Source organism: Felis catus, chromosome F2 (genome assembly GCF_018350175.1).
Source record: "Felis catus isolate Fca126 chromosome F2, F.catus_Fca126_mat1.0, whole genome shotgun sequence".
Lineage (NCBI taxonomy): Eukaryota > Metazoa > Chordata > Mammalia > Carnivora > Felidae > Felis > Felis catus.
Genome location: NC_058385.1, coordinates 53832650 through 53849963, shown reverse-complemented (window position 1 = coordinate 53849963; position 17314 = coordinate 53832650). Strand labels below are relative to the sequence as shown.

The 17314-nt window shown below is 39.2% G+C and overlaps 2 protein-coding genes across 24 annotated transcripts in view; one reads left to right on the top strand and one right to left on the bottom strand.

Annotated features, from left to right (window-relative positions):
- EMC2 (ER membrane protein complex subunit 2) overlaps positions 1–17314 on the bottom strand; it is a 565050-nt gene that overhangs the window by 186274 nt on the left and 361462 nt on the right. For 18 of the 23 annotated variants that reach the window (XR_006592742.1, XR_006592755.1, XR_006592744.1 and 15 more), the window contains 2 exons: positions 11717–15468; positions 11100–11234 (listed from right to left, as the gene is read on the bottom strand). The gene's annotated coding sequence lies outside the window, so the exon portion shown is untranslated. The remainder of the gene's footprint in view (positions 1–11099; positions 11235–11716; positions 15469–17314) is intronic. The other 5 variants (XR_006592760.1, XR_006592758.1, XR_006592759.1 and 2 more) reach the window with 3 other exon arrangements.
- On the top strand, positions 14511–15557 carry TMEM74 (transmembrane protein 74). Its single transcript, XM_004000057.6, has one exon. It carries the CDS (start codon positions 14511–14513, stop codon positions 15426–15428), a length of 918 nt encoding a protein of 305 aa, XP_004000106.2. The 3' UTR covers positions 15429–15557.

Here is a 17314-nt window from a genome sequence, read left to right as displayed (position 1 = left end):
ATATGTCACGTTTGAATGCTTTCATAGGTATTAGAAAACGCAACTCAGGCTGGAGATCTGTTCACTCAAGTTACCAAGAAGCTCAAGACCAAGAGGAAACTTAGCAGTTTGACCTTGACTTTGATTCTGTTTCTTTGTGATTCTTTAGCCTCTTCCCTCTTCCTGTGTGTCAGCTTCGTCCTCAGGCTAACTTATCTTGTGGTTCTGAGCAGAAACAGGGACTACATGCTTCTTCCATCCTCAATCATTGATCAAAATCTTGTACTTAACCTTGATTGGACTGTTTCTGAGCCAGTTTTGGCTATAGAAGTCCCGTGTTTGTTTAGGACTCATTCCCTAACCTGTAGCCTAAGGGAATGTGATTAGATTTACCGATTTATGCCCTTGAGCAGACAGTAGAGTCAATTTCCCCAACCCAAAAAGCTACTACACAAAAAAGGAAGATGGCTACCTAAAAGGAAATCCAAATACTGCTATAAAATAGAATGGTGGGAAATTGATAGTGGTGAGGCAACCAATGAATTTGTGACTGGACCTAGATAGCATCAGTTCTCTAACCATCTCCACTTTATGTTCAGACTCAGCATATGTAGCTTGATTGAAAAAAAAATGTCCTAATTGTTCTACATTCCTAGCAATGTGACTTTATAGATCCTCACATTAAGAGGTAGAGTCTGCTTTCCTATCCCTTGTATTAGGCTAGGTTGATGATTTGATTTAAAATATGAGTTGGAAATGACCACATGCCAGTGTTGAGCTTAGCCTCCAAGAGGCTTTGTGTGCTTCTACTCGCTCTCTTGGAACCCTGCTGCTACCGTGTGAACTAGCCAGGTCTAGTTGGCTGGATGACCTGGAAGAACAGAGACAAACCATCCCCGGCTCAGGACATCCTAGACCAATGACCCAGCATTTGATCATAGACACAAGAGTGAGCCCAGTCAAGAACAGGAAGATTTGGTAGAGCAGTGAAGGCAAGGATTATATAGGACCATAGTTGCTTAGTCATGATTCCAAAATCCAATAAAGTAAACCAAAAGGATTTTTACTAATTTGTAGTAAATTCATTTGGCAGCAAAACCAAATGTGTGCTTAGGAAAGACTATTTACATTCTTTCTTTATCCAAACTGGTGTGGATATATATACTTTTCACTAAAAAAATATATTAATGTATTTGACCATAGGGTCCTGCCCCAGATCCCACTGGGGCTACAAAATATATTGTAGATGCAAAGTTTTAGCTTTTTAAACTACAAAAAAAAAAAAAAAAAAAAAAAAAAAAAACAAATCAAACCAAAACCAAAGCAAACAAAACACCTGACTCTTGAAATATACTGGACTCAAGAATTTGAGGATGCAAAAATCCATTTTGCACAGAAAACTTTTTACCCAACCTTTCTTCTTTTTCCTCTTCCTATCCTACTCACAAAATCTTCCCTAATCTCCTTTCACTGTGTGTGATTTTTTTCCTCCCTCCTCCTCAAAAGTCCCTCTCTTCCAGCCTCTCAGTGTCTGATTTCAGTCTCCTTCTCACTCTGGGATTTGCGTCCCCCACCTCTTTCCATATATAGCACTATTTAATCTTTCTCAGCTTCCCAGATTGTACTTTCATATATCCCCCAGCTCAGCAAACTGAAAGACATTCCTTGACATTTGCCCTCTTTAGAAGGGAAGTGAAGGTTGGAAGTGAATGTTCTTCCCTGTCACACACAAACAGACAAAATAAAGATATATATTACTGGTGTTCTGATGAGTGTATAAGAGCTGGGTTAGACTGAGATACCCAGGAAGTAGTGGTCAATGCTATTCAGGGTAGGGAAAAATTTTATAGAGAAAGCCATGCTCCAGCAGAGTTGACCTATACTGACAAGTTGAAGGAAGGAAATTCAGAACCAGCTAGTTTAAGCAGAAAAGGCAGCTTTGGAAAAGGAATGCTAGGAGTAAAGCTGGAAATATTCAGTAAATTGCAGATAGTTTATGAAGCTGAAGTGTATGCTGGGAGGTGAGGAAAAAGAGTTAGGCAAAGGCCAAGTCATGAACTTTGTCACAAATAACCTTCTCTATAAAACGTGTAGGACTATCAGTGGGGCAGAAATCGGGAAAAATTTCTAAAATATGAAAAGCAGGTAAGACGTGCCTGAAGAAATAAGAAGCTACTACAAGCTACCAAAACAGAGCAGCAAATCCAACACAAAATTTCCACTGTAAAGATAAACACAATACAAATGGCCAAATATCTGAGGAAAGACATCCCATTAAAGAGAGACAAAACTGAAGACCTTAAGCCTATGAAATAGTTAAAAGAGGAATCAAAAGTGATATTGATTGTAAATTTGAAGATATGTATAATTAAAATCCCTGAAAAGTTAAGGTATGACATCACATTTATAAAATAAGAAATAGCACAAATGGTTACACAAAAGAAAAAAATTAAAGGCCTGGGAAGTGAAACACTAATCGTTGAAATTTTAAAAATTAATAGATGCACTAAACATCAGGGGAACAGGTGAGAAACAAATTAATAGCTAAAATATAATAATATTCTAACATTTATTAGATCATTTACATGTCAAGCACTGTTCTAACTCCTTCGCAAACATTTTATTTAATTATTTCTCACACTAGTCAAATAAGCAGTACTATTATGATTCTTTTAGGTACTATGTACCAGATAATTATAGCCACCCAAACAAGAGATGATGAGAGCCTACACTAAGAAGAACCAAGCACAGAGTTAGAAAACTGATACTAACAGCAATGATAAAACACTAAAGTCAACCATATACCATAAAGTTTAACAACAGAAGAGAACAAATAATGAAGCACAACCACCACCTGAGACGCTTATTAAAGTCAGGTCTCCAATAGTACTATAACAGAGTTGAACTATAAAGGGCCTTGAAAAATATGAACCAAAATATGAAATAGTCTTATTTGATATTTCTGTAAAAAAAATCATTCCTTTGTATCAGTGTATCCCAAAGTTTATTTTACAAAACAATAGTTCTACAGGATGCTTTGTGTTTGTGAAAAATAAGAATCATAATCCTATAAGGTTGGGAAAACTAAAAACATGCCTTACTGTTAGAGTCAAATCATACATTGGCCATTTAAAGGGTCTCAAAAGTATTACAATAATGAAACCTGTTGAATTTTTAAAGAGTTGAATCTCCTTTCCTCCTAGATATTTAATTATACCCCACAAAACTAATACCAATTTAATATTATATATAAATTAATATTTAAAAACTAATATATGTATATTATATATATTACTAATATATATGTATATATGTATATATTATATATTACATATATATGCATATATATATATATAATATATATATATATATATACACATTGAGGCAAATAATGGGCTGGAGCCATGTTTATACATTTATAGGAATCCAACTTGCTTATTCCTCTGACACATATTCAAAAGTATGAAATTCAGCTATAAAGTTATTATGCTTTTCAAACATACTTATTTTATAGGGAAAAAGAAAGTGAAAGTGAGGGAAGAAAATTCAAGTAGAAGGGTAACTCAGTTTAAGTATTGAAATAATATCACTCGAAAGATTAGCAATAATAAAAAATATGATATGAAAAATCTAAAATAAAACCTTTATTCTCCTTAATAGTAAAGGAAAGCAAAACAAAACACAGTAACTGCTGAAACCATTATCTACATAGGTAGAGATGACCAGATGCTTTCTGTCCACTTTCTGAGCTCCTTTTTGCTGTTGCATTTAAGGAGAGAAGGCTAACTGTTGTGCCAAATAGATTCAGAACCTCACTGCCACAGAAGTTTATTTTATGCTCATGTCTGAGTCTGATATGGATCAAGTAGCTCTCCTCTATGCTGTGATTCAGCAGTCGAGGCTGCTTTCATATTGTGGCTTCAAGGTCATTTTAACATCATACAGAGAGCAGACAGCATGAAGAGTAAAATGGACAGAAACATCAGACCCTTAACTATTTTATCCTGGAAGTTAACACACATCATTTCCACACACATTCCACTCAACACAACTGGACATGTGGCTCTACAGAGATGCAGGGGGGTGTATCCACACTTCTGGTTATGTGTCTTCTTGATGAATTGGACCTTTTATCATTATTTCTCTTATTCCTTGTAACATTCATTGTCCTGAAGCCCACTTTAATATAGCCACCTCAGCCTCCTTCTAATTAATATTTGCATGATATATCTTTACCTTGTAACTTACCTATATCTTTATATCTCACTGTCATTATCTCTTGCGTGGACAATTATTATAAACTATTTGATCACACTAGCCTAGCTTTTCTTCAATATATCCCCCAAAATGATCTTTTTAAAATTCAAATATGATCTTATTATTCTCCTACTTAAAAGCCACCATTGGAATTTTGCTGTTTTTAGAATTAAGTCCACACACCTCATTCTTACTTGCCAGTCCCAAAGTGACCTTTCCTCTACTGACATTTCCAACATCGTTATTTGACATTTTTCCCCCTCACACTTTCTATTGTATACATACTGAATTTTCTTGAACTGCAGTAATTCACTTCTGATTTGTCACCCACTGTTCATCAGGCTACCTCATTCTTCAAAGCTAATTTTTTTCTATATATGTCTCATCTAGATAGTACATCATCTGGGAGTCGACTTTGACCTGCCAATTCTGAATTAGGTACTCTTCTGGTATATTCCTACTATATCACTATTCCTCTGTCAGAACACTGATGAAATGGCATTATACTTGTCTGTTAAATTGGCACATCTCCCACCAGATTGTAAACTCCTTGAAAGTTGGGATGTATCCATTCAGTGCACCGCTCTACATCTGGCATTTAGCATAGAACTTTTGACATTCAATTAATACTTGAGTGAATGGCTGAACTACTGAATGTTATTAATGAATTGAACAAAGAACTTCAGTGCAGTGATGGAACTATAAACTGGATCGTATCTCTGGAAAGGGAGGTGATAAAGGACACGGAGAGAGTTGAAGGGAATTGAAACAGTTTTTGAATAAATAACAAAAAAGATCATGGTAGTATGGTATCAGGGGTCTTGTAATATCATATACTTGCCCACTCTCCATACATAACAATATGCCAGGTGAGGGGTACCTGCGTGGCTCACCCAGTTGAGCGACCGACTTCGGTTCAGGTCATGATCTCCCAGTTTGTGAGTTTGAGCCCCACGACGGGCTCTGTGCTGACAACTCAGAGCCTGGAGCGTGCTTCTGATTCTGTGTCTTCCTCTTTCTCTGCCCCTCCCCCACTCATAAATAAATGACTCTGACTCAGAGTCTCTCTCTCTGACTCAGAAATAATCATTAAAAAAAAACAAAAAACAAAAACAATATGCCAAGTGAAACCAAGCTAGAGGAAACCATCTTCAAGTTCTTCTTAAGATAGGAGAATAAATACTTAGACTGGTATAAATTCTTAATGCAAAGATTCAAATCAGGTACTTGAAACCTGAATCCTCTCCAAAGGCATCTTTATCTTTTTATTGTGATCTCCTACACAGAGCACAATGCATGAAATAAAGAGTTACCTCCGATAATTTAGCTCAAAAAGAATACTTGTGTAAACATATGTGGGTCAGGAATAGAATAGTGCTGTGTCCCAGAAGCCTCTCACTTTGCCTTCTCCAAATCACTATTCCCTCCATCCCTTGCAAAGATAGCCTTTATATGGACATTTATGGTAACCACATTCTTACTTTTCTCCACTGTTTCACCAAAATATTCCTGTATAGTGTTGCCTCTTTTACTAACTTAATATAAATGGAATTATACAACTATAATTAGTATTTTTTAGTAGCTAGCCTCTTTTCTTCATTCCTGCTATTGTTTTAGAAAATATTAATATTTATTAATTTTACCTTGAATGTGCACATGATTTGGGGCACAGACAGTTTACCATTTTTCATTTAAAAAGAAAATAATGACCAGGTGGTTTCCAACACCCCAATTTTTACTCTTGGGACAATGTAATGAAAGCCAAGTCACATGTCCTATGTGTACAAACTTCAAAGTCTGTATCACAAGTGAGGATCAGAAAAACTGATATTACCTGTTTATATACAGGAGCAAGAGAAAACTGCCTTCTCTTCTCCTCCCAGGAGAGAGAGAAAAGTTTATTCCTTAGACACAAGAATCCCTGATTGGAACTTGACCGTGTAGCTTTTATATTTTTTACCTTCACTTCTGTATTTTTCATTCTTTTGTCTCTTTGTGATTTGTTTGAGATGTTTTACTTTATTTTATAAGTTTATTTATTTATTTTGAGAGAGAGAGAGAATGTGTGCATGTGCATGCTCACGTGCTTGCACAAGTTGGGGAGGGGCAGAGAGAGAGAGGGAGAGAGAGAGAATCCTAAGAACTGTGAGATCCATCTCAGAACCATGAGATCATGACATGAGCCAAAGTCAAGAGTTGGACACTTAACCGACTGAGCCACTCAGGTGCCCTGAGATGTTGATCTATCTCCAATTCACTAATTTCTCTTCACTGTGTCTAATCTCTCATTTCATCTTTTGAGTTCTTAATTTTGATTATGTTTTATTTTTTCATTTCCAGATCTCTGACAAAATTCTAAATTTTGTCTATTTCATTAAGCACAGTAAATATAGCTATTTAAAGTTCTCCAATATCCAAGGACTCCCATTGGTCTTTTCTATTGCTTTACGTTTCTGTTTGTTTTCATGAATGTAATATAATCTTCTGATGTGCTTCGCTTTTTGTTTTGCTTTTTATCTTAAAATTATATATTCTTGGAAAGTTGCAAAGGTATTACAGCAAGATCTTGTATATCCTTCAGTTTCCCGCAATGGTTACATTTTGTGTAACTATATGGAATATCAAACCAAAAAACTATCAGTTTACCACATGTGATAACCACATGTAACCACAGATTCATATAACCACAACCATGATCAAGATACAGAACTATTCCATCACCATGAATATCTCTCTCAAGCTATCCCTTAGAGTTACAGTCACACCCACTCCCTCACCCTCCACCATCCTTAACCCATGAGAAAAACTAATTTGTTTTCTATCTCTATAATTTTGTCATTTTGAAAATGTGTTTTATATATACATATAAAATTATATAGTATGTGACATTTAGAAATTGGCTTTTTTCATGGTTATTTTTCACTATGAGTCAGTGTATTAGCAAAATTGTAGAACTGGTCTGAGAGGATGCTGTAGTTTTTTATTTTTTCTTTTTTTTTCAGAGAATTCTTCTGCCAAGTAACTGGTGTCCTAACACTTTGAAATAACCTTGGTTCAATTTTAGGGACTGACATTTTAAGAGACTGAAGTGTGCTACCTGCGAGGGCCTATCTTCTGGTTCACACTGCTAGCGATTTCAACCCAGAGTTTAGAATGGACACCATTTTACCAGCGTCAATTGTTGTTCACTACAATTCCTTCCTTTGGCAGACTCAGGACCCCAACCCCTACTCTCCTTAGGTTCTTAGCCTCTCTGCTCTCCCCTCTGTAAATATCTAACATCCTCAAGTAAAAGGAAGCTCGAAGCTTCTGACTTGCCTCTCTGAGCCTCTCTCCTTCTGCGGATTCTGGTCCAGTAATTATTCTCTATCTTCTTAAATTTGCATGACTTTAAGCACATGATTTTTATACACTTTGTCTAGATTTTCTAATAATCCTCAGTAGTGGGTGGATCTAAGTCATCTAGTTTCCTTATTACTGGAAATAGATGTTTCCTGTAGTTATGTTTCCTTTGACCCACACAAGTTTAAATGTTTTAAATTTAAATTAAAATATTTTTAATTTTTGTTTTTTTAAATTTTGTTTTATTTTATTCGAGGAGGGGGAGAGGTGCAGAGGGAGAGACAGAAAATCTTAAGCAGACTCTGTGCTCAGCATGGAGCTGGACGTGGGGGCTTGATCCCACAACCTGAGATTATGACGAGCAGAAATCAAGAGTTGATGTGCAACTGACTGAGCTACCCAGGTGCCCCAATATTTTTAATTTTTGAATACAAATTGGATTATCTGACTTTTATTGCTATCTGACTTTTATTTTATTTACCTGACAAAAATCAGGTAAAGCAGTTAGTGGATACTGATCCCTTTAGGAAAAACACTTGCTCTCAATTTGGCTGATGTCTTCCCTGATCCTAATTGTCTCTATCTGATACTTTATTAATTTAAATAGCATGCCTGCCTGGCCACTGTAAGCATTTTTATTTAAAGGAAACTTTCAAATTTAATATGACTTTTTTTTGTTCCTAGAACTTAGTTAGTAAATGAGATCATTACTCTAAATTTTGGTCATTTGTAAGTCTTTTCTTCCATCATTCAGAAGTCCCCAGTTTGGTGCACAAAGTAAGTCGAATTCCTGTGCTGCTGTCATTAAATGACTGAGCCTCTACATAGCCAATTCTAAAAATGCCTTTTTTACCTCCTTACAGCCTAGCATCTTCTGATAACTCTGAACCTACTAAGGGTATTTATTTACAATCTGTCCTTATTATCATTGCCGAAGAGAGAAAACTGGAAAGCATCCTCAGTCATCATTATAAGAGACTGATTGTAACAGAACAAGTCCCTTCACTACCCTTGATTCACTTGGTAGATTTACTTCTCAGAATCCGTTTTTTAACTGATTAACTTAGTGAATCATAAATGCTCCCCCAAGATTCACAGAATATAAGCAAACAAAAAATGTGATATGTTAAAAATTATGTAAGATCAAAATCGTTATTTAGACCTTAATATCACCACTTTACTAGTGTCAATTATTTTGTAAGCATATATTGAGGAACCATGTTGCTCACATATTTTGCTGTTTCATGCCCATGTGTAGCTTCAAAATTATAGAAAGCTCTCAAAGAGCTTAAATTTTATCTGGGAAGACATACTACATAGCAAGCAATATAAAATATACATGAAATAATTCTATATATGTAAAATGACTGTATAAAAGGAAATGTATTATGTCACGAGAATGCCAATTAGAAGAGTAATAAGAAATTGGGGATGTTGAACAAGAAAGGCTCTTGAATCTTGAAAAAGGTTCTCAGGTCAGATTTTGAGGAATGTTTTAGATATGGACTTACAGGAGAGAGAGGTGAAGTTATTCCAGCAAGTGGTATTTTTGGCAGAGGTTTTCTTTCCAGGAGCTCAGTCAGTCTACATTTACTCTTTTTCTGCAGAATTTTGAATGAGATTTTGTAGTATATGGCAGAGAGATGATGTGTTTTTTTTAACGCCCAATAATATGTAGACAGTCAAATGTACTATATATAGAAATAGGGCATGAGAGAGAATCATGTGGATAGATAATCCTCTCCAGTATCAGTTCTTTTTCCCTCCCTCTATTCAGTAGAAATACCGCACTTTCTGAAGGAGGTAATAAGACATTTAATACACGAATACTGACCTTAAGGAGCTTACATTGCTGTTAGAGGGCTAGTTACCAAAGTGAGAAGTTGAACAATATGTAGTAGCTATCTAGACATACAAAAAATGTCACAAGGCAGTGGCTGATAAATTAAAAAAAAAAAATCAGGGCTGACAAGTCTTAATAAAGCTCATAGGAGGCAGAATCTTTGGCGGGCTGGTTTGGAGGAAAAGGGATTCATAAAAGTGAAGTAACTTTTATATCTATGGTAGGGAAACTATAGAGGTCCTCTAATCCAACTGGATGAATGTCTCCCATGACATCACTAATAAATGGTTCTTCCTTCATCCTCTCCAGTAATACAGAATTCACTTTCATGAGACACCCTATTTCAAGTTCCTGGAGAGAATGTTATTCCTTATAATCAGCCCCAAATCAACCCTCTTGTTAAATGTGATAGTGCTACCCAAAACTTCTCAGTCCCTGTGTCTGCCATCCTCAGGTGCTCCATTGTATTATAGACGTGCTGGCTTATTTGTTCCCTTGGCCTTTCTAGCTGTTTGACAGGGCCTGAAGGAGCCACAGCCCCAGAACTATGGCCCTGAGAAACCTCTTATGTTTATCCCAGTGCAGTAAATACTATCACCTCTTATGTATGCTGTGCTGTGAAGCATTGCTCAGTATAGTGTGGTGGTGAAGAGATCCGGGTCCTGGAATCAGACAGACCCAAGTTAGAATCTTGGCTCTGTCAGTTATTAGTTGTGAAATCTTGGGACAGAGACTCCACTTTTCACTTCTCGGTTTCTACACTGCAAAATGGGTACAATAATACATGTTCCCTTATAGAGCTGCTGTAGGAATTAAAGATGAGAACACATTAGGAATAATAAATACTACTATTATTGTCATTGGTTCTGCTTTTACCCCTTTAACCTCTTCTTTTTCACAAACCTCAAATTATTTAAAGCTAGTTTTTGTGTCCTCTAAGTCTCTTCTGACTAAATATCCCAAGTTCCTTCAGTGTCGGCCTGTCCAATGTGAGTTTAAGTTTCTTCCACTTCTCAGTTGCTGTCTTCTCGAGATCCTATGGTGCCTTTGTGTTCCCTTTTAAATGTGAAGTACTAAAAACAGTAGGTATCCCTGCAGGTGTGGTTTAAGGAGATAGTCCTCAAAGAGTGGAAAGAATAGGGGATTGAAAGAAGGATATTCTCACTGGAAAAAAGTGTAATAAGCAACGGAGAAGAAACCACCAATACACAAGGCATGCTTATCAACAAATGGGCCTAACCGGCTAAAAGGGAGTCATGGGGAAAAAAGATCTTAAAGTGGCTGGATTGTGAAGTCCCTGGAACTATGATACTATGGATTCTATCACTATAAAGGAAAACCAACAAAACTGTCATTATAGGAGATTTACTTCTCACTTGAAAGCAAGCAACCACAGTTTATGTGAGCTACTCACAAGTAGCAAAAAGTTACATTACAGCCATTCTTTTGCTTCCCTTAGATGAAAACAATCAATAACCCTACAATAGTCCCAAAGGTGACTCCGAAAACTTGAGAGATGATCCATAAACCACACATTCCTTTTGGCTGTTGGCTGCTGCAATCTACTATGGTTACAAAGGTGGGTGATCCAAAGAAGTTACTCTGCTCTATCTTGAAAGTCATAACTCAGTAGCTTCACCTACAGATTTCCTTTATTCCCAACTCTTTCTTTTCTTACCTTCTGGTCTTTCTTCCATTCATTCAATTTTCATAATGCTTAGAACCTTTTGGAGTTCATGCCCCACCTCTGCTGAGTATCAAGTTTACAACTTCGAACAAATTACTCAGCTTCTTTGTAATTCAGTTTCCTCTCCTGTAAAAATGATAATTTTTTTGTAGGACTCTAAAAATTAATTGTGAATATTAAATAAGTTAATGTATCTGAAATAATCACAAGAGAACATGGCAGTAATAAGTGTTATTTATGTTAATTTCTGCTACTTTGGGTCATTACTATTCATAATTCAACAGATATCAGACACTTGGCTAGGCACAGAGGATGCATAGGCAAAAAGAACAATCCCTTACCCTCAATGGTCATATTTCTCCTGATTTTGTGGGCAAGGCAATGACTTTGGAAATACATTGCTGAATAAAATTTATTAGGTACCATTTATTGTCTTTGTAATCTTGGATGAAACAATTCTTCTGAGCCCCTTTCCTCATCTGTAGAATGAGGATTAATAAAATCTACTTCGAAGATCTGTTCTATTAAATAAGCCAAAATATGCATACTGCCTGGCACAGGGTTGGAACTAAATATACACTCCTTCCCCCATAATCCTACAGCCTTACCTGAGGCTGCAGGACCCAACCTTGAGTTTAGGACACAGCGATTTCTTCCAAAGAGCCAATCAGGAGTCTGAAGGTATAGCGGGAATGTCTTCAGGAAGGGCAAAAGCCAAGAGTGAGAGAGAACGGGGTGGGGGTAGGGCGCGGATGGAGACCGCCCCTGGACTACAACTCCCGGGATGCTCAGCAAGAAGGAGTGCCCCGCCCCGCCCCTCCCAACCGGCACAGCAGGCGCTGCCCACCCCGTGGAGCCCAGCGGCGCGCTGAGGCTACAAGTGCCACGGCTGGTAATCGGAGGACTTTCCCGTGGAGCCGCGCAGGAACAGGCGCGCGGTGCTCCAGCCGCACGTGGTGGTCAAAGCAGGGGTGAGTGACGGAGAGTGGGACCGGGAGGAGGCGCTGGGGCGAGGGAGAGACCCCCCCCCCCCACCCCGGGAGCCTGGCGGAGCAGCGGAGCGCGTCCCCACTCCCTGCGCTAGGTGCTTGCTTGCCTCGCCTCGGGGTATTTGGCGAACGCAGCCGGACTCTGGGCGCCCTGAGGTTCACCCGGAATGGATGGATTGATCTCGCAGGGAGCATCGCTTCCTGGAGCTTGCTGCGCGCTCTTCTCGCACAGTGAGCGCTGGACGGATCCCGAGGTCGCTTCCCCAGATCAGCCTCGCCCGTATTAGTTAGTTCCAATGCAGATATTAATGTTTAGTTAATGGCAGACGGAGGAGGCAAAGTGCTGTCCCCTCGCTTTGAGGTGCAATTTCATTAACCGCGCTCTTAACCAGAGAGACGGAGAGGCAGGAGACGGAAGGAAAGAGCCTTTAGCTGGTCCCATGGGATTATCCTTTCTCTACTGAGGATGGAAGCCCCGGATTACGGAGCTGCAAAGGGAATCGACTGTGCAGCTAGTATATCTCCGATGGAACAAGCAGAGTCTATCTTTTCTCTAAAGAGAGAGGGAAGCAGGAGACGGGAATTAAGTGGAGATTTCATTCCCTCTGTTATAAATGGGAAGTCTCATGAGGGGCTCTGCCCATTTTAATAATAATAAAAAAAAGCCCAATGTGATGAGTTAATCGTGCCAAAAGTTAATCAGAGAACCTCATGTCTGAGGGCACAGCGAGATGATTTTTCATTTCAGGAATTGATCAAATACATTGTCACCACTTCCTTCCTGGAGGGATCCAGCTGTAGAGATCCGTATCCACTTGCTAAAGGAAAGTTCTGGTTCACTTGAATGTTTTTTGCATTTGGTCTTTTTGTATTTTGTTTTGTTTTTCTGTTTTAGCTACAGAGAAACTTTGGTAGTAGGAGAGAAGTGTTTTTTTTAAAAACAAAACAAACTGTAACGTAGAGCAGCAAGGATGTGGATTCCCTCTCCCGTATTTTAAGTGAGTTGCCAGGTAGACCATTAGGTGAGCCTTACTTGTGCATCTGTGTGGGTTACCAGGTGTTGGAGCTGTGGATTGTGAGCATAATAAACCCACAAACCATGGTTTAAATCTATTACTGGAAAGCAAAATAAAGAGGGCCTTTGCTTGAAAGTGCTGTACTTGGTGACAGTGAAAAGGGAGTCTATCCTGCAAAGGATGGTAGAAGCAGAGAAAGATAGGCAGTTTTCCGCTCAACCCAAAGTTCTATCACAGAAGGGTCCCATGCTGTGGTGGGGGTAAGGGCATGTCATGGATACAAAGTGCCAAAGGTAATTTTGGAACTTTGGAAATAACTTCTCACCTGCTTACCTCACAAACTGTTGACTCTGTGGCTTTATAATTTGTCTTTTACTGTCAGTTTACTTCTAAATAAAAACTTTCAGATGGTCAATTTGGCATGCATGTTTCTTAGCAAAGTAGGCAGAGGGAGATGAACTCAGACCCATTCAGACGCAGTGAGCAAGAGTAGCAGACCTGTACCCAGAGCAGGTAGGTGTGTTGGGGGGAAGGGTGTGGAGTGGGCTGGCCCCTCGTATTTGGCAGGGGTCACACAGTTAAGGCATGTTGTCTGCATACTTCTGGGTCCAGAACAAGCTGGTGTCATGTAGCCACAAGGGCTGAGAATGAAAGCACAACAAACAAGCAAGGGTCTTGAAAATACAGGGCTGGTTGACTAAGGTCATTGGATGTATGAGGTGTAAGTTTAAGAAAGGTGGCTGATTAAACCAGCCATCTTTTACCCACTTCAGCTACTCAATCAAAATGCTGAGCCCCAGTTCCAATAAAGCCCAGCTGATGATGACATATTTGTTCGTCCATGGTGATGCTGTAAAGCTAATCCGTATTAGAATCTGTTCTGAACAAAGATAGTGTAAACGTAATTTAACTGAATTGTTGAGAAGTGTGTGCTTCCCCAGGTTCTCCAGAAAATCGCGGCTCTGCTAAAAAAGGTCCCTGCCTTTCTCATTTGTGTCTCTCTACAGGAAACTTGCCTTCTTATTTGAGGGATCCTGTCACAGTAATGTGTGAGTCCTTGGATAAATTTGGCTTGGTGACGGCAATGCTTTCTTCAGAGACACTGCTACTTCCTCTGTGCTTCTTTTCTACCCTGACCTAAGTTTCTCAGTGTTAATCCCGGTGATAAGTCAGAGGATTTGCCCTCTTCATGCTTTCTTGCCACTAGGTATCCTCTCCTTTCTTTTACTCCTTTTAGAGGAACTGGGGCTGAGGTGTCTACAGTTGTGGCTGAAAAGGAGATGGGGACCTCAGGAGCGATACTCTTGGTAGTGCAGCCTTAGCTCTTGTTGGGTTCTTATCTGTGTTGCTGTTGGCAGAATTCTCAGAAGCTGCTGGGGGATGTCTGACTAGCTCCGATGGAGCTCCACTCCCTTGCTAAGAAGAGCAGCCAGGCTGTCCTGTGCGATGCTGGGGACTGGCATTCAGGAGGCCCTCCTGATGGCCAGGCAGATGCAGCAGCCATCAAAGCTGCTCTCTGCTGCCAGAGACACTGTACGTCAACACCAAAAGCAGCTGAGATTGAAGGATCTAAACTTAGTCCTTCTCCAGCATCCCCCTCCTCCTCTTTGCAAGACGGAGTTATTCAGACAGACTCCTTGCCACCAGGACCTCTCAACTCAGGGAACAACCAAATAACAGCAGGGCGGAAAGTCTGCAACTGCTGCAGCCAGGAATTAGAAACTTCTTTTACCTGTGTGGATGAGAATGTCAACTTAGAGCAAAGGAACCGATGCTCCCCTTCAGCAAAAGGGAGCAATCACCTGGGAGACGTTGGCTGGGGAAATCCAAACGAGTGGTCCCATGAGGCTGCCGTATCCTTGATATCCGAAGATGAGGATGATGTAAGTTCGGAAGCCACATCTTCAGGGAGGTCAGTTGACTATGGTTTCATCAGTGCCATCTTGTTCTTGGTCACTGGCATCTTGCTGGTGATCATCTCTTACATTGTTCCACGGGAAGTGACTGTGGATCCCAACACCGTGGCGGCCCGGGAGATGGAACGCTTGGAGAAGGAGAGCGCAAGGTTGGGGGCTCACCTGGATCGCTGTGTGATTGCGGGACTCTGCCTGCTCACTCTTGGGGGGGTCGTTCTGTCCTGTTTGCTGATGATGTCTATGTGGAAGGGGGAGCTATATCGTCGCAACAGGTTTGCCTCTTCCAAAGAGTCTGCCAAACTCTACGGTTCTTTCAACTTCAGGATGAAAACCGGCACGAATGAAAACACCCTGGAACTGTCCTTGGTAGAAGAAGACGCTCTTGATGTACAGAGTTAATTCTGGTTGTGAACTTCTTGAGGGTCTGCGTTAGCATTTTCTGTGAAAACAAACCAACCAACCACTTTTCTTAAAATTAACAGTGCAGTTTATTTGCTTGTCAGGAAATGCTCATTTCACAAACCAACAGCCAGTGAGTGTTTTTGTTCTATATGTATTTTTTATTTACAAGAAAAGCTGTGTTAAGATGCATTAAGATACTACAACCAGCTACACCTGTCCTTGTAAAGAGCTGAGATTAATTAATCTATAATGGCCATCAGCTTCTGTTTCTATAGCAAAATATTTCTAACAACCAGCATACAAATGATTTTTTAACATGGTATGGGGTATTCTTTGGACATTAAAAAGTCCTGTACACAGTAGGATCAATTAGTAACTTATTTTGTGAAAAAGAACCTAAGCACTAATCACACAATAAGGCTTACATTTAATTCTCAAAGGTGCTTATCCATTCTCTTGCTAAATTTTTTCTTCCTCTAATTTGGCTGAACATTAAAATATAGGGTTTTGAATTTGAATATTTTGAAGCTTGAGGATGTTGATTATTTTAAAAATGCAAGAATATATATGTTGTATTTATAATCATTCCTGTACTCAGAAGTGGTAACTAAATCATTAGAATAAACTTTCTAGGAAAAGAAAAATATATAAATCATTATTAGACCAATCTGAATTTAACCCAGAATGTTAGTGCCAGATATGAGCTGGTGTTGCATGCCCATTTTCTAGGTACAGTAAAATTAATTGTTTACGTAAATTTCATTTTCTGTTTGTGGTTTAGCTATCCCACAGGTTACCCGGGCTCTTGAAGTCTCCTGGTTCTCACACCAGAGAGGCAAAGCATTAGACATTTTTAATATATTTCCAGACATATAAACCTCTAGGCAGGTCAGAGTCATGATTAGCTCAGACACACCCAGGTGACATTTTGTTATTGTTTGGAGAAAATTTCCAATACAATTGCAGCTAGACTGTTAGAAACATTTAGAAATTGGTATCACTTACTCTTGGCAAAGCAACAAACCATTGCCCCAGGATGGAAGCAGTCCTTAAGCCCACAGCCAAAAAATTAAAAGATAAGAGTGACAAAGAGAGAGGAAACTGATTCAGTGGGAACTGCATCCTCACGAAAACTCGCCTCCTCCTAACATGGTCTAAGTGTCTCTCTCCGTTCTTCATCTAGGCCCTCGGAAACTGTGATGCCTTGCCTCATGATGTTTACACTTGCTCCGTGAGAGGCACGATGGGCGAAGTGGTCACAACTTTGCAAAACACACACCCAGTGTCCACACTAACACACTGTCTCCGTATAGTTATGGTTCGGGAAGGGGTAGGAAATGGAGCCTCAAATAGCTTGCATTTTGCAATTAATCTTTGAGGTGTTTCCATCCTCCCACTGCAAAAGCTCTTTTAACTTCCATTAGTGCATTACCAGGATCTTACAAAGGGCTGGAACTTGGAATTTGGGGTGGGAGGGCAGAGATGGGTAAGTGAGAACATGATTTCTTTATTGATTCTAAAGCCTAATTCTAATGCCTGAAGTTTTTGTTGTGTTTGAGGACTGGAATATGTGGGTGACTTTGGCTGGCAGAGTGTGTGAGTCAGGATGTTTATGTGAATGAGCTCCTGTTGATGTCAGAGATTGATCTGATGAGTTCGGTACACTGTGTGTTACTAAGGGTTAAGATGAAAATCAAAAAGGTAAGATCAGAAGATAGTAAAAATAGAGAGGGCAGGCATGTGAAAGAATTATTAGGTAAAAATGAGAACTTACGTGGACATCAGAGGAAGCTAGATGTAGCTGAATTACCTTATTCTATATAACAGACCATTAACTGACTTGGAAATAATTGGAACATCATAAACGTGATTTTTGTTTTCTA